Genomic DNA, 26,112 nt, shown 5'->3' with positions numbered 1-26,112 from the left:
CCAGATATTAGAAAGGACCAAAACCCACATTAAAAAACTTACAGTCATTGCTTAACAACCCTAATTGGGGACGGAATTTCCATAGTTAACCAAAGTGATTGTTAGATCAAACATCACATAACCGCACCGCTCAGCAATGATAGCTCTAGTTGCCCCTGTGACTACAAGTGATGTCATGTGCTTTATGACCACATTGCTTAGGAATAGAAATTCCAGTCCCAATTACCATTGTTAAGCGAGGACTACCTGTATACGTGCACGCATATGAAATTCCCTCACATTTTTATAAAGACTATTTGCATGGAGAGATTCCACTCACTCTAAGCAAAAAGAAAGAAAGAAATGTTACAGAACTCTTTTGAGTCATGCTAAGAAAAATCTGTTTCCAATGTAAGCAGCCAAATGCTTAGAAAAACAGCCAACACAATAATAGTTATATATCAATTGGTAAGGAAAAGAGCCACAAATAATTTCTGAAACCCATTCCTGGGTGGCAATCAATCGCAAAAGGGAGAAAAAATATAAAGAGATGTTTGATTTCTAAATATGGAAGCAGCACTTATGGAACATAATGCAGATATGGGATCAAATTTTATGAATGATTGTATGTGTTTAGATCTAGAAAACGTATGATTCACCAATGTACAAGTGAGCCAGATTCTATTTATTTGGGGCTTTCAAAACTGAATGAAATCTGGCCTGATCTCATCCATCTTGCAATTTCAAAATCCTGAAGAACAGCTGGGGTGAATTTGGACAGTTGGACAGTTAACGCACACCAGGAGAGAATCTTACTCTACCTTCACTGCCATTATTTGCCCGCTGGGCATATGTCGCATCATCTCTACCACCCCATATGCACCACGTCCTAATTCGGATATTGGCTCCAGGTCATCAGCTTTAACTTCAAAGTTCTGTGAAGAAAACAAAACAGAAGTTAAAAGGCAGATCTTCATTCCAATTCAGCCAAAGCAGGTGAGCTGTTTAACTTTCCGTTTTCTTAGACTTTGTTTCCCTAAGGGGAAATGAACACTTGATTTTCACACATTAAATAATTTTGCTTTTATGTGCCTAATTGTTTGCATAGTTTTTTTTCCCCTTTTCACTAGATTAGGCAAGTGGTTTGCACAAGAGATATTCTCTCTTTGGAACCCAAAAGAATAATAGTTCATTTTTATCCCTCTTCCATTCTCCAGATCACTTCAGATGTAATTCAGCGCCAGATTTCACCACAGGTGAGAGTTGCAGGCGAAGGGGGATTGTGAAAAAGCACTCTGGATCATGGGCAGGTGTGTGGATGCTGCAGGGGTGAGGGTAGTATCACAGGCAAGGTGTAAGCAGTCACTGCAGAGTACAGGTGGGTGAAAAAACTGCAAGAGCAGGAACAACTTTTGATTTCCCAATGGCTTTCCCATTGATTTTGATTATAGGAAGCCATCAGAAAACGTTGGAAAACAAAACCATATGAACATGGCTTGCTGTATTGTCATAATTTCAAGGTGGGCACTGATCATCATGTTGCTGTGGTGACACTGGCAAAGCCAGAGCTCTGAGGACCATTTTTAAGTCCCCCATAATCATCACCATTGTAACTATGAATGGTTGCTGAATGAGTGTCTACCTATAATGATGCTCTAAAAGGAAAGTTAATTCCATGCCTGTAAAAGCAGCTCACATCATTTTAAAATGTTAAAGCTTTTTGAATGCTGGATTAAACAGATACAAGATATAATATATAAAAATGCAAATAACAAGACTGAGAAATAAAATTATATTCATACAGAGAGAGAGACACACACACACACACACACACTTATAGGACTACTGCATTCATTCCTATTCACTTCTTCATTAATTTCCACCTTAGTCCTCCCAACAAGCACACAAGCAAACCCACCCACCATATTTTATCTTCACCATACCTTGTCTCCAATATTAATGCAAGCTTTGGAATCCAAATCTCTAGGTGGTCTGTGAAATTAAGAAAAGTAAAATCAGAAAATAATCTGATTTGCACTTAAATTCACACCTATGAATACCTGTATAGAAAAATGCATTAATCTACTCAGATGGGGAAAAATACTGATTTGGACTGATTTATTAAGAGAGTTTGGAAATTAATACATTTTTAAATTGTATACTTGGAAAATATTGCTCTTTAAAGAAACTATTATTTGTATATGTGAATTTCCTATCAAGAAAATTTTAAAATATGAATCTAAGTTTAGGAGTTGCCAATAATTAGCTATCACAAGAAATTTTATATCTATCTCAAGTTTTAAAAAATATTTTTAATTAACATGATCAAAAAAAACACTGAACATTTTTAATGTAAGAACTTTTTTTTTTAATGCAGTAGCAACAACTATAAAAAGGCAGCAACTATATTATTCAAAGGACCTTCAAAGTATAGTTTGCGAACAGGCATAAATACATTTTTAAGCCTTAAATGTATCTTAAGTGTTAAACGCTTACTTAATTGATCTCTTCCATTCTTTATATTACAGGTAAATTACGTTGCTGATCAGTTTAAAAAATGGAAACTCAGGCAATTTTTAAATATTCTTCACAATTCTGCTTGGTGGTTAGAAATTTGGTCCATTTTCATAGACCATCTTTTGAATAATATTTATTCAGAATTATTATTTTGAAGATTTTCTGTGTTCCTATAGATAGTATTGTGGTTGAAAGAATAACTAATTCCTCTAAATGATGAATTCCTCAAAATATCTTTTACTCACCACAAAAGAGCCACATATTATGTTTGACCTTCACTTCTTATATACTGCTGAAGTTGGGGTTCATTATGACTCCTTTCCTCTAACTCTCTGTTTTATTTTAATTGTGTGCCTAGAGAGATATACTGTAAATCTTCAGTTTTGCTCATTTAATCTAATCTGATGAATTGCACAAAGAAGTAGGCTTACCTGGAAAATACCTTATTTATCTTGCATTATACCTTATTTATCTTGCAAATACCTTATTTATCTTGCATTATCCATGACAGAAATAGCTCCAAGTAACCTGAGCACTGATGAACTTTGTCATAAATCCCTTCTTTTACAAAGGACCAGCAATGTTTCTTTTTAAAAAGGCTCCTGCTTAAGTCGACTATAATTTAACACAGAAAAATCAGAAGATGTTAATGAATAAAGGGAATATGTGTGTCCCAGGATAATGAGACAGGATCCAATCTGAGTTGGTCACTGAGACCACTGTCTTTCAGACCAGACTGCAAGTGGTCAAACAAGGAGACCTGAACTCATTGGTAGCCTCACCCTGCAATGAACAAGGACACACATTCAACTTTGCAACAACCAAGATTGTTGGATGAGCAGGCACAAAAACAGCTGGGGAAGTGATTGAAGCCTGGGAAAAAGTGCCCCCCTCCCCCCAGTAAGCCAATAGGAGTGCGGATTTACCACCAGCCTATCAAGTCTGACCTCAATACCAGGAAAGATTCTGGAAAAAACAATCAAGCAACAAATTTGTGAACACCTAGAAGTAAACAAAGTAATAGCCAAAAGCCAACATGGATTTGTCAAAAACAGATCATGCCAGACTAATCTTATTGCATTCTTTGATAATGTGACAAAATTAGTGGACCAGAGGAATGCTGTTGATATAGTTTACTTGGACTTCAGTAAGGCTTTTGATAAGGTAGACCATAACCTACTACTAGATAAAGTAGAAAAAAGTGGGTTAGACAGCATCACCACCAGATGGATTCGTAACTGGCTGACCAACCGCACTCAACATGTAGTCCTCAATGGAACTGCATCTACATGGAGGTAAGTATGCAGTGGAGTACCCCAAGGCTCTGTTTTAGGCCCAGTACTCTTCAACATCTTCATCAATGATTTGGATGAGGGAATAAATGGGGAACTCATCAAATTTGCAGATGACACCAAGCTGGCAGGAATAGCCAACACTCCAGAAGATAGGCTTAAGATACAGAAGGATCTTGACAAACTTGAACATTGGGCACTATCTAATAAAATGAAATTCAATGGTGAAAAGAGTAAGGTTCTACATTTAGGCAACAAAAATGGAATGCACAGGTACAGAATAGGTGGTACCTTGCTCAGTAGTAGTAACTGTGAAAGGGATCTTGGAGTCCTAGTGGACAACCATTTAAATATGAGCCAGCAGTGGGCAGCAGCTGCCAAAAAAGCCAACACAGTCCTAGGCTGCATCAACAGAGGGATAGAATCAAGATCATGTGAAGTGTTAATGCCACTTTATAATGCCTTGGTAAGGCCACACTTGGAATACTGCATTCAGTTCTGGTCGCCACGATGTAAAAAAGATGTGGAGACTCTAGAAAGAGTGCAGAGAAGAGCAACAAAGATGATTAGGGGACTGGAGACTAAAACATATGAAGAACGGTTGCAGGAACTGGGTATGTTTAGCTTAAGAGAAAAAAGGACTAGGGGAGACATGATAGCATTGTTCCAATATCCCAGGGACTGTCACAAAGAAGAGGGAGTCAAACTATTCTCCAAGGCACCTGAGGGTAGAACAAGAAGCAATGGGTGGAAACTAATCAAGGAGAGAAGCAACTTAGAACTGAGGAGAAATTTCCTGACAGTTAGAACAATTAATCAGTGGAACAGCTTGCCTCCAGAAGTTGTGAATGCCCCAACACTGGAAGTCTTTAAGAAGATGTTGGATAGCCATTTGTCTGAAACGGTATAGGATTTCCTGCCTAGGCAGGGGGTTGGACTAGAAGACCTCTAAGGTCCCTTCCAACTCTACTATTGTATTATTGTAAGTATTTAGAAGGTCAGGGCTAGGCAGCACAAACAGCTAATGACTTAAAAGCCAGCCATCAACACACCCCAATTAACATCTAAAAAGCCACTTACAACAGGCACTATAAATACCACACACAAAACAGCACACTCTCTGCTAGAGAGAAGTTCCCTGAAGATGGGTTCTAGCATGAATCTGAAAGCTCAGAAGACAAAACCTCTGGTCCGACCCCGATTGGATCCTGCAGAAGACATTAAACTGAATTCCTCAACGTAATCCAAAGTCCCTGTATCCATGAATTTTCAACTCCTGATATTAATAGAAACTTGCTTACTGTATTTCAAATTCCAAATAGGCCTTTCCTTTTCTTAAATTGTTCTTATTTTTAAAAAGGCTGCTTAAATAACTCAGAACTCCTAAATAGCAATACAGTACTGAAAATATGTTCGCTGTCTGTTCTAAATGGCTTGCCTCACATAACACTAGAATAGTTTTTAGAACTTCCATGAATATTTAAGAGCTAAATTTTGATACTGTGGTAAATACAAAACAGCTATCAATCATCATTACTCCCTATCCAGTTCCCAATCAGAAGCAAATTAATAAGTGGGAAAATATTGTGTCATCACTACATGCAGTGAATTCCAGCAGATATTCCACAGAACTGGAGTGGACCAGTTTTAAGACATTACCGGTCACGTTACATGAGGGGACTAATAAATGACAGCCTCCACACACATGCATACATTCATACATAGATGCAGACACCACTTGTGCCACTAGCCTTTATATGTTAGAATAATAGGTTAGGATTAATAAACTGGGAAGGTTAAAGACCCTCTCCCACTTTCCTGACCTTTCCTGACTTATTAATGTCGTTAATGTTGATTTTACTTAGTGCCCTATATCTGCAAGACATATTGATTATAGTGCAGAAAACTAGGGCAGTGAGAAAGGACACTGTCACTGAACCTTGAAGAAACAGAAACTTTTTAAAAAATAAACTGTTAGGGGCTATCATAGCAGTAAGACAGGCTTAAGGACACAGGAGGCAAGAGGGTAGAAACAGCAGTAGACTCTTGTGATGGGCCATATCAAATAACCAGAAATGTAACATATGAACACGGGAACAGTGCAACTATACACCTTATTTACAGTGGAAGCTCCCATAAATCTGTATCTTTATCAAAGAGTTATTTTTACATGGACTTCATAAGTGATCGTGGCCACTTCGATTTATCTATTGATCATTCTACATGGGGCTGAAATTCAGCCAGTTCTGACAGGTTCTGGAGAACCGGTAGCGGAAATTTTGTGTACTTTGGAGAACGGGCAATACAACCTGTAGCTGGCCCCAGAGTGGGGTGGGAATGGAGATTTTGCAATATCCTTCTCCCAGGAGTGGGGAGGGAATGGGGATTTTGCAGTATCCTTCCCCTGCCACGCCCACCAAACCGGTAGTAAAAATAATTGAATTTCACCACTGATTCTACAGTAGCTGTAAACCTTCCCCATTGCCAAACTGGTAACTTCTTCCCTACCACGGGCTTATTTAATTTCTGCTGGTGACATAGTCACACCTGAGTTGCTATTAATTTCCAGACATTTGTCAATGATATAGGTATGGCCAACTGAAAGCTAAAGAAAGGAGAAGAGAAATAGTTCTGCTCTAGGAAATTGTCACAAGAGAACATTCAGCCTTAAGAACATTTATCTTGTGAGAACATTAAGAATGTTCTCACAAGAGAACATTCAGCATTCTGTTGATTGCTAGAGCAGTATCGGGTTCTTGGTGGAGACTGTACTTCTGTTGGTGTTTTGGATGCCTTGTTATCAACTGAAAGAAGGAAGCACGGGAAAAAAGCAGATACTGTATGAAGTCTTAGAAACTACATCCAAAGGAACTTATAAGCTAAAACAGACCTCCTTTTTGAAAGGAAATACAGCAGACAGAGTCAAGAGCAAGTGGAAAAAAAGGTTGTTATCCTAGCTGACTGTCAAATTAGAAAGAAAGGAAGGCTTGACACAATTCAGTAAAGCAAGTCTCTGTGTTATCTAACAAATTTGTCAAGGTATCCTCAAGAAATCATTAATCCAGCAAATGTCAAGGCTCCAAGTCACTCTCCATGACCCTGCACACTAGGCAAACATTATCGTTTTCCTGGAAGCAGGGGGAAGGACTTTAAGGGCTTTCCAGGCCCCATCAGACTTCGAAGCTAACAGAAGACGTAACACAAATCCAGAAAACAAGAGACAAGACTTTTCCTCCTGGTGATTGTTGCAGATCATCAAGCAAGAAAATGTTGCCCGATATTTTCATCTACGTCACAGCCTTGAAATGAATGAAAAATGCACAACTGAAGAGTCCAAAAGTTCAAGCAGTCAGCTTGTTAGAATGCAATGTAAGAACTCTGTCTGGGGTAGTGCTATCCCATTCTGAGAGAAAGATAATGTCTAACATGAGACCCCCACAGTCAGTCCCTCAATAATCTAAATTAATGCTATGAATCCCCAAGCTAACCATGAATCCACATCTAAAGAAGGCAAACTTAAGTCCCCAATGCCTTAGGTTCTGGAGTCTTTACTGCCAAACTTGTCAGAATTTGTTGCAGAAATCACATCCAGCAAGCTCACACAGATAACTGATTCAACAGGATTCATTTACTTCTTTACATACATAATAACACCAACAGCAAATTGTTCCAATGAGGTAGAGTTACAGGAAAAACACAGGCAGAGGAGAGATGGTTTCAGTTTCAATTCAGAGAGCAGACTAGATTAGTTCTCTTGCACAGACTCATAGCTACATAGGTAAGTCCCGCCTAGGCTCCAAGCCATATGGCATGGCTCTCAGTCACCAAACAGTTCCCATTGGCTGACCCAGTTGCCATGCCTATACATTGGTTGACCTTGTTATCATATCTCTGCCAGTTCATGAATATTCTTTTTTTAAAAAAGAATTTTATTGGTTTTTACAAATGTTTATAGGAAAGGGTAAATAGGTACAAGAAAATTTTGACAGCTACATCGTGCGAAAGGTAGAAATCCCCCCAAATCTCACAACTTTTACAAAAAAAAGGAATGAAAAATTTAAAAATAAACATTGGCAGCTTTTGTTTTGCATTATATCAACAATATGCTCAATCATCTTTTATGTCACTTCCAACAGTTACATTATAACAACAATTGCAACAATGTTTCAAACTCATTTTTGTGACCTGAGACTTTTCACTATTGCTTCCTCCCCCGTCTTCTGGCAGAGCCATGGCCCCTCCTCCCCATATCTTGTGTACTGTCCCCTGTTCCATCTAGAAAGGCACTGTATTTTTCAATGAAAGCCTCTGCCTCCACAACTGTATTAATTCTAATTCTAGTGCCACCCCCCCCCGAAAATCACCATTCCTTCTGGCAATAACCATCTGAACCAAATTCCTTTATTATATAATTTCTTTGATAAAGAGGAATATTTCTTCCTCTTATCTCTTACTTTCTTCGGAATTTGTTTAAGAATGGTTATTTCTTTGTCTTTATATTTTAATGGTCCCACCCTTTGAGCTCCTAAGACCTCATCTCTTGTAGTCTTTCTAAGAAATTTAACATGTATTTCCCTTGGAACATTGTGTGTTCTAGCGTATGCTGAGTTGATCCTATAAATCAAATCAATATCCCACCATAGCTGCTGTTTATCTCTTTTAATATATTCTGCTAAAATTGTGGTCATAATCTCCTTAAGGTCTTCATTTTCTGTCTCTGGTAGGTTTTGAAATCTAAGAAAAAAAGACATTCTTTCAAATTCCATTTTTATCATATGATTTTCAAATTCTCTATTTCCCTTCTGGACAATCTTAACCTCCTCCCTCAGCCCAGTCGTGTCCTCCTCCAGTACACCTATTCTCTGTTTATTTTGTGTTGCTTGTTGCATTTCTCTGAGTTGATCATTTAAGTCTGCCAGTTGTTTTTTCAGTTCGTCTTGTCCCTTCATAATAGTTTGAAACATTTGGGCAACAGATAAATCCTTTGAACTCTCTTCAGTTGTTTTAGGTTGTAGAAATGAAGCCATTTGTGTCTGTTGATTAATCGGGCTAGACGTGGAAGATGTCGGGGCCGAGGATGCCTTGCCAGGCGGTGGCTTTTTAGGACCCATGTTAAGTTCAGAGATAGCTGTAAGTCTTACACAGAAGAAATGGCATCTGTGGAATGCACAGCTGGGAGAGATCGTGAGGCAAACAAGCCCAGAAGTGAAAGTTAGTCTTCCTATACAGCTCCAAGCCAAAAAATAAGAATCAAATGTTCCAAATCCAAGGGGACCACATAAAAAGAGAGGCTCCAGGAGATCTCTAGGGTGTAGGGTAATATAAAGCCAGAAATCCTTTCAAAGGGGAAATTTCATTCGTAAAAGCAAAGAAGAAGGAGGAAGTTGGCCATCTTGGCTCCGCCTTCACAGGGGATCAGAAAGCAACATATCCAAAGTTTCCAAAAAGTAGTTTAAAAGAATCAACTCAGCAGTCATCTCTTGCAATTGTTGCAAAAGTCATTCTCCCATTGCTTAGTGGAAGTGAAAGTTAACTTTTAACTCTCTCTGTCCTCCGAGAGGGAGAGATATTCCGAATGCCGCTTTTCTGAGGGGGGTGGTGGAAAATCCCCCCTCCAATTTTAACACTTCAAAGGATTGAATCCACAATTTAGGAAGGCTGCTGTTCATCAATTAGATAGATTTAAAAGAGATTGAGGGAAACCTCCCACCTCACCGCACTTCAGCTGTAGCATCTGATTAATTGTTTCCTTCCAGGATCCGTTCGGGGAAGGCGCACAGCAACAGCAAACGCCACCATGCACCCCCCACGCTCCCCGGCTCCTGGGCTGAGGTTGGAGACCCCCCCTGCGGCTGCCGCTGATCCAGGGGGTCCCAACGAGCCGCCCTACAGCAGGGAGCCCCTCCAAGGCCCCCTGTGCTCCTAATAGGAGCCCACCGAAGAGACGAGCAGCGGACACACAGGTCCCTTCGGGGACCGGAAGTCATCCCCAGTTCATGAATATTCTGACAAAACTGGCCATAGCATCAAGCAGCTAAGGTAGGGCAGGCCCTTTGTAGCAGGAAGTTCTGATACACTAACGGCAGTACTAGCTGATCTCTAGAGCTCAACTTCATGAGCAGGATCTCATGTCCGGTTTCTGCAGAGCAGTAGCCCCAGAAGCCAGTGGAGTCCTTTCAAATGACAATCACAACAACCACTGCTCCTACACCAGAGATGCCTGCCAAACAAAACATTGATGGGCACATTTCCAAGAAGGGCACCCCACCTCTGACCCCATGTCCTGCAAGGTTCACATAATACATGCAAAGTTGACTCTCTCATGCAGAACTAGAGCTGCGGTGGCGCAGTGGTTAGAACGCCACTGCAGGCTTCTTCTGCTGAATGCCGGCTCTCTGCAGTTCAGCGTTTGAATCTCCCCAACTCAAGATTGACTCAGCCTTCCATCCTTCCGGGGTTGGTAAAGGAATGTTGGTCCTACCTGAACATTCTTCTCAGCGTGGCGCAGGGTGGTCCAGGAGTGGGTTGTTCAATCCATTTTTGCCCAAGAGACTGAGTCAGAATTGAAGCCACACCTCCAGCTTCCCCTGCTGACTTCCAATTCCGACAAGGCACAGCTCCAACTAAAGAAACAAAAGAAGAGCAGGCCCTGCCCACAGCATTAATAGCCCCGGGGACATGGACCTAACTAAACAACAAACAAGGGCGGGACCTGGACCGTCCTGCACCATGCTGAGAATAACGTTCAGGTAGGACTGTTAAGTAAGTAAGCTCCCCGTTAGGAGAGCGAGTGTGCAGAGAAGTGTAATCAGAGTGGTATGCAAGAACATGCACAAACCAGTATACAGGGACACTGAATAGTATAAATAATATAGTAGTTTACTATGTGGAAATATAGAGGTATTCAGAGTTCAATTTACAGTCCAAGTCATACACGGTTCAGTCAGTCAATTAATAATGTTCTCAGTTAAGGAATGATCCTTCGAACACAGTCCAGTATCAAATAAGCAGTTTAGCACACAAAGCAGCTAACAGTAGCAAAAACACAGTACCTCACAATACACTGATCAGTGTCTAACAGAGAGCTAACAGTCATTCTGGCTCCCTCTTATGGCTACTTGAGGTAACAGCAACCAATCACATTACAGTACTACTTAAAGCTACATCCTGGTTTATATATTGTACCCACCTGTTAGCTTACATTACTAACAAGGACCAACGTTCCTTCTCCAGCTGATGGTGCAGGAGGGTCCAGGAGTGGGACATACCAAAGTGTCAGTCCCTAGGGCGGGAACTCACTGGTCCATGGTACCCGAGGGAGCATGAACTCCCTGAAGCACCGATGACCAAATGATGCCTCGGCAGATGCAAAAGCATCCAATCTATAATGCTTAATAAAAGGTGAAGGGGAAACCCATGTCGCAGCTCTGCAAATATCCCCAATCGGAGCCTGAGTGTTCCAAGCGGCTGTTGTGGCTGCACTCCTAGTTGAATGAGCCATTATCCCCCGTGGCACTGGTTTACCTCTCGCCTCATAGGCTCGGGCAATACAAGCCCGTAACCACCGCCCAATGGTAGAGGGGGACACCCGTGACCCAATGGCAGAAGGCTGGAAAGAAACAAACAACGCCTCCATCTTCCTGGAGGGCACTGTCCTCTTTATGTAAATACGGAGAGCTCTCTGCACGTCCAGCTTGTGCCATGATTTCTCCTTCCAATAAGTGGGGTTAGGGCAAAAATCCAGGAGAATTAACTCCTGAGCCCTATGAAAATAGGAATTTATCTTGGGGATGAAGGCGAGATCAAACCTCAGCACGACCATATTAGGCTGGAAAATACAAAAGTCCTCCCTGACAGAGAGAACACCCAGCTCGGAGATCCTCCTTGCAGACATCATGGCGACCAAGACCACCACCTTTAGGATAAGGAACTGCAAGGAAACGGTCCTCAGTTGTTCAAAGGGGGGATCCACGGGGGCCAGGCGGACTGTGGACAAATCCCAAGACGGGAATCTGTGAACTACCGGGGACCGGAGGTTAGCCGCTCCTCTTAGAAACCTCTTCACCACTGGATGACGGCCGAGGCTCTCCCGGCTGTCCAGGATCAGGACAGTTGACAGGGCCGAGACGTGTCTCCAAAGCATGTTATGGGACAACCCCCTCTCCAATCCGTCCTGGAGGAATTCCAGGACATTAGGGAGCGAAGGACGTTTGGGGTCCACACGCGCCTTACGGCAACAATCACAAAAAGTGGACCATGTGGTGTTGTAAATCCTGGTCGTGGCTGGGCATCTAGAAGCCACGATGGTTCGTATCACCCGCGAGAAGAACCTTGCCTTCCTCAAGATCTCCCTTTCAAATACAAGGCGGTCAACTGGAGCCACTGAGGCTCCGGATAGACCAGGACCCCCTGGTGAAGGGAGATCTTCTCTTGCGGGATCCTCCAGCGTTTGACAATAGACAGACCTAAGAGGTCCGCGAACCAAGGTCTACGTGGCCAGTACGGGGCGACCATGCTTACCTCTGCCCCTTCCATCACTATCTTCCCCAACAGCCCTGGGATAAGTGGAAGTGGTGGAAACACATAAAGCAAACCCCAGGGCCACTTGCTGCATAAGGCACTGCTCCCCTCCGCTCCCCGAGTCAGGAACCGTGTGAAAAACATAGGGAGCTGGGCGTTTTCTGGAGACGCGAAGAGGTCCACCTCTGGCCATCCAAATCTCCTGAAAATCTCCTCAAACAGCTCTGGATCCAGCTGCCACTCCATCTGATCCACCGTGGCCCTGCTGAGCCAGTCCGCTTGGTGATTGGCATTCCCGGATATGTGCTCTGCCTTGATGGACAACAGGTGCCTCTCCACCCAATGGCCCAGGCACTGAGATTCCACCCAGAAGGCTCTGGAGTGAGTCCCTCCCTGTCTGTTTACATGTGCCTTCATAGCCATGTTGTCTGTCAGAAGTAGGGCGTGTCTTTGCTCTACAAGGTCCTGAAAGTATTGAAGGGCTAGATGAGCCGCTCGCAGCTCTAGCCAGTTTATGTTATGTATAAGATCCAAAGGGGACCAGCGACCCTGGGCCAGCTGTGTTCCCAGCAACGACCCCCAGCCATAAAGGCTCGCATCTGTGGTCAGAATGAGCATTTCCGGCTTCCTAAACACACACCCCTTAGCTAGTGCTGGGGAAACCCACCACCTTAGGGAGAGCCTCACATGGGGGGGTTACTCGAACCTGAAAAGGCGAGGCGCTGCATTTGCTTCTTTGGTACGGGAGTGGAACCACTGGAGGGTTCTAGCATTGAGCCTTGCCCAGGGAACAAGATCTATACAAGAAACCATCTGTCCCAGCAACTAAGACAATGTGATGGTGGGCACACGCCTTTCCTTCTGCACCTGGTTGACTAGCTTCACTAGACTAGCCCTGCGTTCCTGGGACAGGAAGACCATGCTGGAGGAGGAATCTATGACCGCTCTCAAATGCAACTGCCTGGTAGAAGGTTGCATATGGCTCTTCTGGAAATTTACGGAGAACCCATACCTCTGCAGGGTTCCCACCGTCAGGCCAAGATCTTGAAGGGACCGCTCCAACGACTCCGCCTGGAGGAGGATATCATCTAAATAGCAATGAAGTCTGATGGGAACCGTTCTGAGGTGAGCTGCTAGGGCCGCCAGGACCTTCGTGAAAGTCCTAGGAGCCGAAGCAAGTCCAAAAAGAAGAGCCCTATACTGGTAATGGTTACCAGCATAGGAAAACCTAAGGAACTTCCTGTGCTCAGGGAAAATTGATATATGAAGGTAAGCCTCCGTCAAATCAATGGAAGCTAAGTAGTCACCTTCCCTGATACCTTCCAGAATGGAACAAAGGGAGGCCATCTTAAACCATTTGTATACTAGGTAGCAGTTAACGTCAAGAATCACCCTCCATCCCCCAGACGACTTCGGAACCACAAAGAGGTTAGAATAAAACCCCTTGCCCCAGTCCCCCTGTGGAACTAATTCTACCGCCTGGATCGCCATTAGATGGTCGATCGCCTGGCGCATGAGCTGTCTCTTAAGTGCACACTTGGAAGATGTAAACGTACAAAAATAATTCAGAGGGACAGAAAGGAATTCCAGTCGCAGGCCAAATTTTACTGTATTAAGGACCCGGAGATCCAATGTAATACTCTTCCATCGGTCGACAAACAACGCCAACCGACCACCAATGGGAGCTGTCCAAACCTGCTCATTTATTCTGGTGGAACGGGCATCCGTGCCCCCCCCCGAAAGGGCCACTTACTCTGGGGTTGAAATCATGACCTATTCCTGTAGGAAGACCTATCCTGCCCCCTGTCCTGACATGGCTGAAAACTTCTAGGTTGACAATGAAAGTCCGTATCAGTACCCCTATAGGGTGCCCTGCGTGTATATGGTGTGTACTTCTGCTTCTTAGTCGTGGCAGGCAAAACCTTGTTTGTTCTTATCCTCAATGAGGCTTGGGTCCAGAACCTCGCCAAACAGCTTCTTCCCTGCATATGGGCCAGCCGCCAGCTTCCACTTCGCTTTGGCATCCGTCTGCCAATTTTGGAGCCACACCATCTGCCTAGCTGAAACAGAGGAAGAAAGGGCCCTGGAGGCAAACTTAATGGAGTTCAAGATCGCATCCGCCGAAAAGTGGGTCGCAGCAATGACCTTCCAAACACAAGTAGTAGAACAAAGTCAAACTAGAGTCTTGGACTTTAAGAAAGCTAATTTCAATAAACTTAGAGAGAGCTTGGGAAAAATTCCATGGATGAGAATCCTCGAGGGGAAAACAACTCAAGAAGCTTGGGAAATTTTGAAAAATGAGATTAGAAAAACCCAGTCTAACACAATACCAATGAAGAAGAAAAACAACAGCTCCCAAAAGAAACCAGCATGGCTGCATAAACAACTATTTGACAAACTGAAAGACAAAAAAAGTAAGTATAAAAAGTGGAAGGAGGGGGACATAACTAAGGCAGAATATCAGCAAATAGCCCGAGCCTGTAAAGATGAAGTGAGGAAAGCTAAGGCTCACAATGAAGAAAGGCTTGCCACAAAAGTAAAAATTAACAAAAAAAGCTTCTTCCAACATGTTAAAAACAAGAAAAAAGTTAAGGAAACAATTGGTCCATTGCTAGGAGAAAGTGGCAAGAAGGTGACAAGCAACAGGGAGAAAGCAGAACTATTTAACTCATGTTTTGCATCTGTCTTTACACAAAGGGATAAAACAGTCCAACCTATCAAAAGCAGCACCACAAAATTAGGAACACAAATTGAAATAGGGAAGAAAATGGTAAGTGAGCACCTGTCTACCCTAGATGAGTTCAAATCACCAGGACCGGATGGATTACACCCCAGAGTTCTGAAGGAACTAGCAGACGAGATCTCAGAACCACTGAATTATATCTTTCAGAGATCCTGGAACACCGGGGAACTACCAGAGGACTGGAAAAGAGCTGATGTGGTTCCCATCTTCAAAAAAGGGAAAAAATTAGATCCAGGAAACTACAGACCTATCAGCCTAACCTCAATACCAGGAAAGATTCTGGAAAAAATAATCAAGCAACGAATTTGCGAACACCTAGAAGCAAACAAAGTAATAGCCAAAAGCCAACATGGATTTGTCAAAAACAGATCATGCCAGACTAATCTTATTGCTTTCTTTGATAATGTGACAAAATTAGTGGACCAGAGGAATGCCGTTGATATAGTTTACTTGGACTTCAGTAAGGCTTTTGATAAGGTAGACCATAACCTACTACTAGATAAAGTAGAAGAATGTGGGTTAGACAGCATCACCACCAGATGGATTGGTAACTGGCTGACCAACCGCACTCAACGTGTAGTTCTCAATGGAACTGCATCTACATGGAGGGAAGTATGCAGTGGAGTACCCCAAGGCTCTGTTTTAGGCCCAGTACTCTTCAACATCTTCATCAATGATTTGGATGAGGGAATAAATGGGGAACTCATCAAATTTGCAGATGATACCAAGCTGGCAGGAATAGCCAACACTCCAGAAGATAGGCTTAAGATACAGAAGGATCTTGACAAACTTGAACATTGGGCACTATCTAATAAAATGAAATTCAATGGTGAAAAGAGTAAGGTTCTACATTTAGGCAACAAAAACGGAATGCACAGGTACAGTATAGGTGATACCTTACTCAGTAGTAGTAACTGTGAAAGGGATCTTGGAGTCCTAGTGGACAACCATTTAAATATGAGCCAGCAGTGTGCAGCAGCTGCCAAAAAAGCCAACACAGTTCTAGGCTGCATCAACAGAGGGATAGAATCAAGATCACGTGAAGTGTTAATACCACTTTATAATGCCTTGGTAAGGCCACACTTGGAATACTGCATTCAGTTCTGGTCGCCACGATGTAAAAAAGATGTGGAGACTCTAGAAAGAGTGCAGAGAAGAGCAACAAAGATGATTAGGGGACTGGAGACTAAAACATATGAAGAACGGTTGCAGGAACTGGGTATGTTTAGCTTAAGAGAAAGAAGGACTAGGGGAGACATGATAGCATTATTCCAATATCTCAGAGGTTGCCACAAAGAAGAGGGAGTCAAACTATTCTCCAAAGCACCTGAGGGTAGAACAAGAAGCAATGGGTGGAAACTAATCAAGGAGAGAAGCAACTTAGAACTGAGGAGAAATTTCCTGACAGTGAGAACAATTAATCAGTGGAACAGCTTGCCTCCAGAAGTTGTGAATGCCCCAACACTGGAAGTCTTTAAGAAGATGTTGGATAGCTATTTGTCTGAAACGGTATAGGGTTTCCTGCCTAGGCAGGGGGTTGGACTAGAAGACCTCCAAGGTCCCTTCCAACTCTACTATTGTATTGTATTGATGATGTCCTGAAGCAGCCTCACATCATGCGCTGGAACATGCTCCTGCATTTGTTCAAGCCACATCAGTGTGGTGCGATTGAAGGACGCAGAAGAAGCAGCCTTAATCGCCCACATTGCCGCCAGTTAGTACGTAATGCCAGTTCAGTCGTCTTCTGCCTTCAGGTTGTCCGCCACATCACTCGCTACCATGGGCATTGAGGATGCCAGGGCGGCCACAGGAGTGTCCACCTCCAGAACCTGTAATGCCTGGGAGAAATCAGGTTCCATATTATAGAAGCGTCTGTCATTCCCACCCGGGGTGGGGAAAGTATCTGGATTGGCCCACTGCTTCCGAATGACATCCAGAAACAGTTTAGGTGCAGGGATCTCCTCCTTCCGTGCCGTGGGTTCGACAAAGAAATGCTTTTTCTTTGGCGCTGCCTTGGAAGTCAAAGCCTCAGCCACGGACTCTTTTTCCTTCTGTTTGTCAGCCTCCGTCTCGACGGCTGCAGTGCTCCTGGCTTTAAATAGCAAGGAACGGAACAAATTAGGAGGAAACAAACCATCAAAAGCAGGAATATCCGGTGCCAAACGTTCATCATCCGAAAGCTCCATCTCCTTTTGCTCCTCCTCTTCCTGGAGCGAAACTTTGCTCCTCAGCAAAGGAGAAACCTCTCTCTGTGCCCTGTCTGGGCGGAGAGACCGGATCCTGGATATCCTTGGCCTCCATCAGTTCTGCATCTGCCTGGTCAGAGGAGCGACCCTGGAGGGCTATGCCATGTGCAATGGCTCGAAGAATAAGAGATTGAATGTTATCAGGTAAGTCCTCAAATTCACCAATCGCATGACTAGGCCAAGTCCTGGGTGCCAGTTGATGCCTATGACCTGGTTCAGGGACAGGCGCAATGCATGGAAACGGATGGCACTAGCCTTCCTCGTCCTCAACCTCCAAAAGTGGAGGTGAGATGGAACTAGCCCTTGGGGATCCAGATATCCTTGGAGGAGGAGGAGAGGGAGAAAGTGGAGCCGCTCTTAAGAGGGTGGGGGATCTCACAGAAGACAAAGGGGCCTTATCTCCGCCTCCTTGCCTGGACTTCTCTCCATCCCCTGTACTTCCTTGCCTGGAGGAAGCTTGCTTCACCAGGGAAGGAGGATCCTGAGGGGAACCCTTCCTCTTCTTGGAGCTCTTCGATGGAACTGCAGAAGCCACCCCAGAGGTGCTCTCACTGGGGGAATCAGCCATGGCAATGTAGCAATACTCTTTGCCCCAAGGCCTCACTCTGCTCAGTTCAGTAACCAGCACAGCAATCTGCGACTGTTCTCATCATAACCAGCAGTCACAATGAGCCTCATGGCAGTGTAAAAGGGAAAACAAAATGGCTGCAGACCATGTGACCCACTGAAGGTCCAAACAAAATGGCTGCCACCTCATGGCCACCAACAAAATGGCCATCGCCCCAAGAAGCTGTCCCAAAATGGCCACCCCTAGGGCCCCATACTCACGCGGGAGTAGCTTCCAGGAAAACAAATAATGTCGAGCAAACGGCCCTGAGAACCGCCAATATCAGCTGCGCGGCCCTCCGCAAGTCCAGCCAGTGCCGATCGCGCCTCCTGTTGTTCTGGAATGTTCACAGCCACGCGGGAGTGCCGGCGCTCCGCACGCACACCCCTCGCACCAGTAACTTTGACATCCACCCACTACAGCCCCTGAGAACCAGCAGCAATGCAGGGAAACCTCCCTGGCCCGTGCACGAGCCAGCAAGCAGTAATCAAGCCAAACAGAGTTGCAATAAAACTCCGATAGCCGGCAAAGCCAGCTGCTTGCCTGCGAGGAACCTGGAAACCTCCAGCAGGACCTAGCCCAAACATTTCACCACTCTAACAGTAACCAGGTGGGAAAGAACTTGTGAGCCAAGTTCAACACCTTCCATCAGCTAGTAACATTAAAAAACAAGAAAAAAAATACTTTAAAGCAAACTAACTCTAAAAAAAAATGTTCACTCACAGCAATAAATTTTACATCTCTTATCGGGCAAGATTGAGTCGGAATTGGAAGTCAGCAGGGGAAGCTAGAGGTGTGGCTTCAGTTCTGACTCAGTGTCTTGGGCAAATAAGGATTGAAGAACCAACTCCTGGACCCTCCTATGCCATCTGCTGGAGAAAGTTGAACCCAGATTGTTGGGGGCAATATACTGACTCTGTAAACCGCTTAGAGGGAGCTGTAAAGCATTATGAAGTGGTCTAAGTGCTATTGTTAGATTGCAGATGAGGGAAACTTTATTACAAGCCAAGCATGCATTCGGGACCAACAACTGGAAACTAGGGCAATCACCGTATTTTTCAGAGTATGAGATGCACCTTTTTCCCTCAAAAAAGAGGCTGAAAATCTTATACACTTAACACAGCATTTTTTGCCTCCCGAAACCCCACCCCTTCACCAAAATGGCTGTGCATAGCTTTTAGGAGGCTTTCAGAGAGCTCATGAGGGCTGCAGAGGGCAGAAATGAGCAAAACATGGGTCATTTTTTGCTCAATTCCCCCCCCCCCCCCCAGCCCCCAAGAGCACTCTATAAGCCTCCTAACAGTTATCCATGCTGTGTTTGTAACAAAAAAAAAGGCCCGTTTTAGGGAAAAACTGGCCATGTTTGCTCATTTTTGCCCCACCCAGCCCCACCCCCCAGGAGCACTCTACAAGCCTCCTAAATCTATTAATGCCCTTTTCTGGGGGAAAAATGGGCCCATTTTCACAAAAAACAGGCCGTTTTTGGGAGGTTTGCAGAGTGCAAAAAAAATTTTCTTTTAATTTGCCTCTTCAAAACCTTGGTGCGTTTTATACTCCGAAAAATACGGTAGGTCTGGGGCAGACAGAGCATGGGAACCCCTAACCATATAGCTCTAGCTAGCCATTCATCAAGCACAGGAGACAGGCAACTTCATCTACTGGATTATCCAGAGGGTTGCTCCAAACAATTCTCAATCCGCTGATTCCTGAAACTCTGAACAGACCTGGAAAACTTCCAGCCAATTATCAAACATCTGCCATCTCCATAAACACCCAGCAACCGACAGTATGATAAGCCCTTAACTCCTATGAGCCCGTCCTAAAGATGTTAGGACAGGCTCATAGGAGTTAAGGGCTTATTAACATCTTTTCTAGATCTCAGTATCACAGTCCACCTTTTGCAGGGGACACCACTTGGCTGGTTATTAATTCTGTGCAACATAAACTCACTGAATTAGCACGGTACCTCCTTAGTTTTCATCAAAGGTGCTCTTTGCTCTCACTTCCAATCAAACACAGCACTTGCAACAAAGGAGAGCTGATAAGCCACTCTAGCTCTAGTCTCCCTTCAGATCTGTTAAAATCTGTTGAAACTCATGGAATTAAGAGAGGGATTGAGGTTGAACTGCTCCAGCCCCCTCTCCGTGTCGCCCCACCACCACCTCACCATAATAATATTAAGGTATACATACGTTGAGCTTGTCTGTGGTTGTTCAAATGCTTCTTTAGGAATTTTCAACCCTGGATTTTTCTTCTTGCCTGAGAAATTTTAAAAAAATGCATTAATTTTTTAAGGTTTAGCCTCACCTTGCAAAGTCTGCCATAGATATCTGTTCTGACCCCCCCCCTTTTCGTCCACACCAAAACACTTGAGCCAAAGATACTTTACAAGATTTATTGACAGACAGGTCCTTGGGAGTAAACCAACACAGATAAGCCTTAATACAACCCGGCACTGATAAGCATTAGCAGCAATCCAGCCTGCCACGCTCACAAGACTGTACTCCCACATTAGTTCATGCGTTGACTTCTGCAAAAGGGTGTGTGCACAAACAGTCCTTTTATAGTCTGGAGAGGAGTCTAATTACCATCAGCTGAGTGTAATTACCTCCTGTAACTGCACAACTGTTCCTGACGCCTATTAGCTCTTCGGTGACGAGCATCCAACAACAACTCACTGCTGACGTCTGACTCACTGTCCCTTGTCGCCTCCCCACTGCTCCAAGGCATGACATCAGGAGCACACTCCCTTTGGCTTTCACCCCTGTTCCATGCCTCAGACGCCTCCTGGTGGCCAACCAGCCTCTCTGATCCTTGCTCGGAGTCGGAACCCTGTCCAGGATCCTCCACATCCTCCAGAGCCGACTCATAGGGACCCTCGCTGTCGGAGTCTGGTGGCAGCTCCAACGGCTCCTGCTGGGCCACAACAGATATCAATCACTTTTCTTGAGGAATGCTTGAGAGTGCAAGGTTCCGCATATAAAGTCCTTTGCGGAGACTTACTTCCTGCCTCAATAAGCCCTAATATATTTAGGAATCTATCCGCGTATTCTCAATACTCTATTCAGGATGGCAGAATGATCCACCATAACCCATCATTTCTTAGAAAGACTTAGTAGAAATCCAAGCCTTAAAATGATCTGGAGAGAATGAGACCCTGACAGATGATGCAGGTGGCAAACCTGAAAAGCCAAAGTCTTCAAAGAAAAGATCTTTTGTGTAGAGCCTTTTAATAGCTTCGAATCTCTCACACTGACCCTTCTTGACCCTCATGTATTTTAATATCTAGGATGCCACAAAGGAACCAAATTGCACATTTTATTTAAAATGGCATGAATGGGATTTATTCCAGCACAACAAATGAAAGCTTTATTAGTCGAGATTGGTTGGCTTGCACATTGGAGGCTCTAATAGTATCCATGTTAATGCTTCCGTAAGTCTATTTTATAGGGACGCGGTGGCTGAGTGGCTAAGACGCCGAGCTTGTCGATCAGAAATGTCGGCACTTTGGAGGTTCGAATCCCTAGCACCGCGTAACCAAGTGAGCTGCCGTTATTTGTCCCAACTTCTGCCAACCTAGCAGTTTGAAAGCATGTAAAAAATACAAGTAGAAAAATAGGGACCACATTTGGTGGGAAGGTAACAGTGTTCCGTGCACCGTCAGCATTTAGTCATGCCAGCCAAATGACCATGGAGACGTCTTCGGACAGTGCTGGCTCTTCGGCTTTGAAACAGAGAGGAGCACTGCCCCCTAGAGTCGGGAAACGACTAGCACTTGTGTGAGGGGCACCTTTACCTTTAAGTCTATTTTACTCAAAAAGCATAAAAAGAAGCTACTGGTGACTCCCAAATACTTTAAATTTGAACACAGATAGCCCAGAAGCCAAAAAGATAAACAAGGCAATTTCAGCAAGCAAACTACCAAAATCTCTTTTTACATCCTGCTGTGATTCTACAGGTAGGAGGAAGGACAATTCATTTGGTTTATCACTGAAAAATCCATTGCCGCCAATTTGGACACCTATTCCTTCATCACTTTATATACGATGACAGGCTTCCTTCTATGACAATAAGAACAATATTAAGGGCACAGCATGCAAATTCTGCTGAGTAACCCAACAGGCAATGGCAGGGCCAATATCTGACCCTATCGGTTAAAGAACTTACTGTGTTTCCCTGAAAATAAGACAGGGTCTTATTTTGTTTTGACCCCTGAAATAAGCACTTGGCCTTATTTTCGGGGAAGTCTTATTATTTTTGAGCTACAGGAGACGGTGAGCGTGGTCACCTCATGGCTGCTGCTGCTGCCAAGTCTTCTCCTTTCCCAGGACAGAGCTGTCTTTTACTTTTCCCTAAACAGATCTTGCATTATCGTTATCAAGGTTATCTCCATATTATTCTAGAGCAGCTTATGTACATTCCTTTTTAGAATAAAAGGGTTAAAAATTTAAAATTATATACAAGTAGTTCTTGATTTACGGCCACAAATTTCTGTTGCTAAGCAAGACAGTTGTTAAGTAAGTTTTGTCCAATTTTAAAATCTTTTCTGTCACAGTTGTTAAGTGAATCATTTCAGTTCTTAAGTTAGTAACACAGTTATTAAGTGAATCTGGTTTCCCAACTGATTTTGTTTGTCAGAAGGTCACAAAAGTTGATCACATGACCCCAGGGCATTGCAGCCGTCATAAATAATGCCAGTTGCCAAACATCTGAATTTTGATCATTTGACTGCGGAAATGCTGCAATGGCCTTTAGTGTGAAAAACAATCGTAATTCACTTTTTTCAGTGTCATTATAACTTTGAACAGTCTTTAAATGAATGGTTATAAATTGAGGACTATCTGTAATAAAACAATGGATTAACAGTACAAAATTACAAAAAGTTACAACAAAAGACAAAGACCAAGAGAACAAAACATCCAAACTGAGCCAGGATGAGGGTTCAAGCTTGTACTACACCATCTCATCACAGGGCTTTCTTAGTAAGCCACATTTTAACTTCTACTCTGAAAATACAAATTGGGGGCTTGTCTGATCTTGGATAACAAACTTTTCCTAAGTATAGGCAATTCTGTTTCCCATTACTGTTGTTCTGGGTAACATTTAGCAGACATCCCTTAGTTGGCAGCAGAGTTACACAAAACTAAATGATTAAAAAATGAACTTGGGTGTACTAGAACAGTGATGGCTAACCTTTTTGTCGTTGCGTGCCAAAAGCTCATGCACACCCATAATATAATGTGCGTGTGACACCCCCGTGTGCTCCGCCACCCACGCATGCCCTTGCAACCCCCCTTCCGCGCTCCTACCCAAACACTCTCATGCAGGCCCATGACCCTTGTCCCACGCACGCAACCCCCCTCACATGCACATGCATCTTCTGCATGCCCCCCATGGCAGAGACCCAAAAACCAGCTGGTGATTGGGAGGACCGCGCGAATGCGCGGTGGAGTTGAGCTGGGGCAACAGTTCGTGTGCCTGCAGAGAGGGCTCTACGTGCCACCTGTGGCACACGTGCCATAGGTTCGCCATCACGGTACTAGACCAACTGGGTAACTATCTTAGAAGATCTGTAATCATGGTTATAGTGACTGGCTTTTAAGGGGGAAATAATAGGAGCTGTTTGAGAAGTGTGATCTATGCAACTAGGTCACTCTCTCTTCCAACAGCTTTGGGGAACATACTTAAAATGTCAACAATGATTGTCAGGGCTATTTCTTCTTAATACTCAGTGTACTATATTGTTTCCAATATTACACTATCTCAAGCGGTTTAGAATACATAAAATGCACCAGAAAAATAATAAACTGCTAAAAACATGCACAGGAAGGAGGTGAGGAAAATGAAAACAAAACAAAACTGATTTGGGCTTTTACCCTGAGAGGGGCAATAAATCACTTTCAAGAAACACAAACACGGGAGCTTAGCTGTAGAAGATTCAAGGCCGTGGCTCAGCTTCCCATAGATAAGTTTGTTTCTTTTTTAGGCAGATGTGAGAGAAACTCTTATAATGACGATCGGTCACTGCAGAATCTGGGAATCTAACCGTATTTATACATCAGTTCAAGGACGTAAACTCTACATCTTATTCATAAGTGAAATTCCACTCATTTCTCAGTTCTGGAGAGGAAGAGCACCTGCAGGATCTTAACAACAATGCCTTTTTTCCCACTTCAGCCAGCTTCAACCTCCCTGGTTCCACGTTACAATTATTTCTTGACTTACTACCACAATTGAGTCCAAAATTTCCATTGATAAGCAAGGCAGTTGTTAAGTGAATTGTGCCCCATTTCATGACCTTTCTTGCCAGGGTTGTTAAGGGAATGACTGAAGTCGTTACATTAGTAACATAGTTGTTAAATGAATCTGGCTGCCCTACTGACTTTGCTTGTCAGGAGGTTGCAAAAGATGATCACAATGATCCCAGCATAGTGCTGGGTCTGACATAAATATATGCCAGTTACTAAGTGTCCAGACTTTGATTACCTGACTGCAGGAATGCTGCAACGGACATGTGAAAAATAGATATAAGACACTTTTTTCAGTGCCTCTGCAACTCGAACAGTCACTAAATGAATGATTGTAAGTCAAGGGCTAACTGTCTCTGAGTTAATTGTTTGCTAGCTGTGCTGAAAATTTTACTGCGCAGGTCATAGGCCTTATCCGACAATGATTTACTGCGCATGCTTCTTAACACGTTTCTTAATACATCACACATTCCAGAGACTTTTGTACTTTTGATCTTCTGTTCGTCTGCCAAGAAGGTGGACGACAATTGCTATTGCCAAAATGTAACAATTAGATAGATTTGTTTTCATTTTTTTTTAAATATTAAAGTTTGTTTTCAGTAGAACATGTTATCGGGTCTTATTTTTGCTTTTTCTGAAGATATGCTTTTTAGGAAAGCCAACGGTCTACACCTCATTAGCTCAGGGTGAAATTTCCCCTGACACTAACTGTACAGTATTTAGTGCCATTTATATCATAAGGATATGGAATATGGGACGCAGTGGCTCAGTGGCTAAGAAGCTGAGCTTGTCGATCAGAAAAGTCGGCAATTCAGCAGTTCAAATCCCTAGTGCTACATAATGGAGTGAGCTCCCATTACTTGTCCCAGTCTCTGCCAACCTAGCAGTTCAAAAGCATATAAAAATGCAAGTAGAAAAATAGAAACCATCTTTGGTGGGAAGGTAACAGCGTTCTGTGCGCCTTCAACGTTTAGCCATGCCGGCCACATGACCACGAAGATGTCTTCGGACAGCACTGGCTCTTCGGCTTTGAAACAGAGATGAGCATCGCCTCCTAGAGTCAGTATTTCAATATGGGAGTCACATTTACACATCAGCAACCAATTGCTACATTTTCCATGAGCTTCTAGACCAAATGCAAACACACTACAGTACCTAAGCACGAGGTTACCTGTATGTGTAATAAGCATCCCTGGTCATAAAAATAAATTGAGTCTCAATTACATAATAGGAACATAGAAACATCACATTTTCAATATTCCCAATTGATAAAAGGTCTCCAAAGATTCAAACTGTTTTTGTTGTTTTTTACAAAAACTTCTTCTACTCATCACTGCATTCAAACCCTGGTTCAGAACATGTAAACGGCTGCTTCAAATGTCAGCAAAAGACCAGAGTTGGCAATGCATTACTGACACTTAACCCCAAAATTCTCAATGGCCACCTCTCCTGATTTTATACAGAGGTAGCGCTGGAAGAAATCAATACTAGGGTATCACACCATGTAACTGCTAACTCTCTCACTGTGACAGCATACTCATTGGGAGAAAGATAACCCAGAATTTCTCCAACCTTCAAAATGTAAAGCCCCAACTAACATAGGCTAATCTCAGACTAAGAGATAAGCAGCCTTGATATTGGTAAAGTCACCACTGTCTCACTGCGATATCATACTCTGATGAAGTTTGGTCTCACATGGTTATCCAACTACAAGAAAATATTATCTACTCTGGAATCTGGTGGATTCTTAAAATGGGAGATTTTCTATAAGACAGAATTGTTGACTGTATTAATATCCTATATGATTCTCTTACTGAAGCTTTACAATATAAGTAGTATTGGCCTACTTCAGTGCCCCCCCCCCCCAACCTTTTGGGCACCAGGGACTAGTTCCATGGAGAAAGGTTTTTTCACGGACCAGAGAAGGTGTGGTTTTCCATGCTTCCTGCATCCCATGGAT

General features: G+C 43.4%; 1 protein-coding gene across 2 annotated transcripts in view; it reads right to left on the bottom strand.

Moving 5' to 3' along the window:
• Positions 1-26,112, bottom strand: part of MAP2K6 (mitogen-activated protein kinase kinase 6) — a 142,317-nt gene that overhangs the window by 37,636 nt on the left and 78,569 nt on the right. For both annotated transcript variants that reach the window (XM_081966728.1, XM_081966729.1), the window contains exons 2-4: positions 20,097-20,163; positions 1,923-1,971; positions 801-914 (exon numbers count right to left, since the gene is read on the bottom strand). In XM_081966728.1, the coding sequence (XP_081822854.1) occupies positions 801-914; positions 1,923-1,971; positions 20,097-20,163 (230 nt within the window). The remainder of the gene's footprint in view (positions 1-800; positions 915-1,922; positions 1,972-20,096; positions 20,164-26,112) is intronic.

Source organism: Natrix helvetica (assembly GCF_964273705.1).
Source record: "Natrix helvetica genome assembly, chromosome: 1".
Classification (NCBI taxonomy): domain Eukaryota; kingdom Metazoa; phylum Chordata; class Lepidosauria; order Squamata; family Natricidae; genus Natrix; species Natrix helvetica.
The sequence above is the reverse complement of the archived record's forward strand: the minus strand, read 5'-3'. Positions and strand labels throughout refer to the sequence as shown.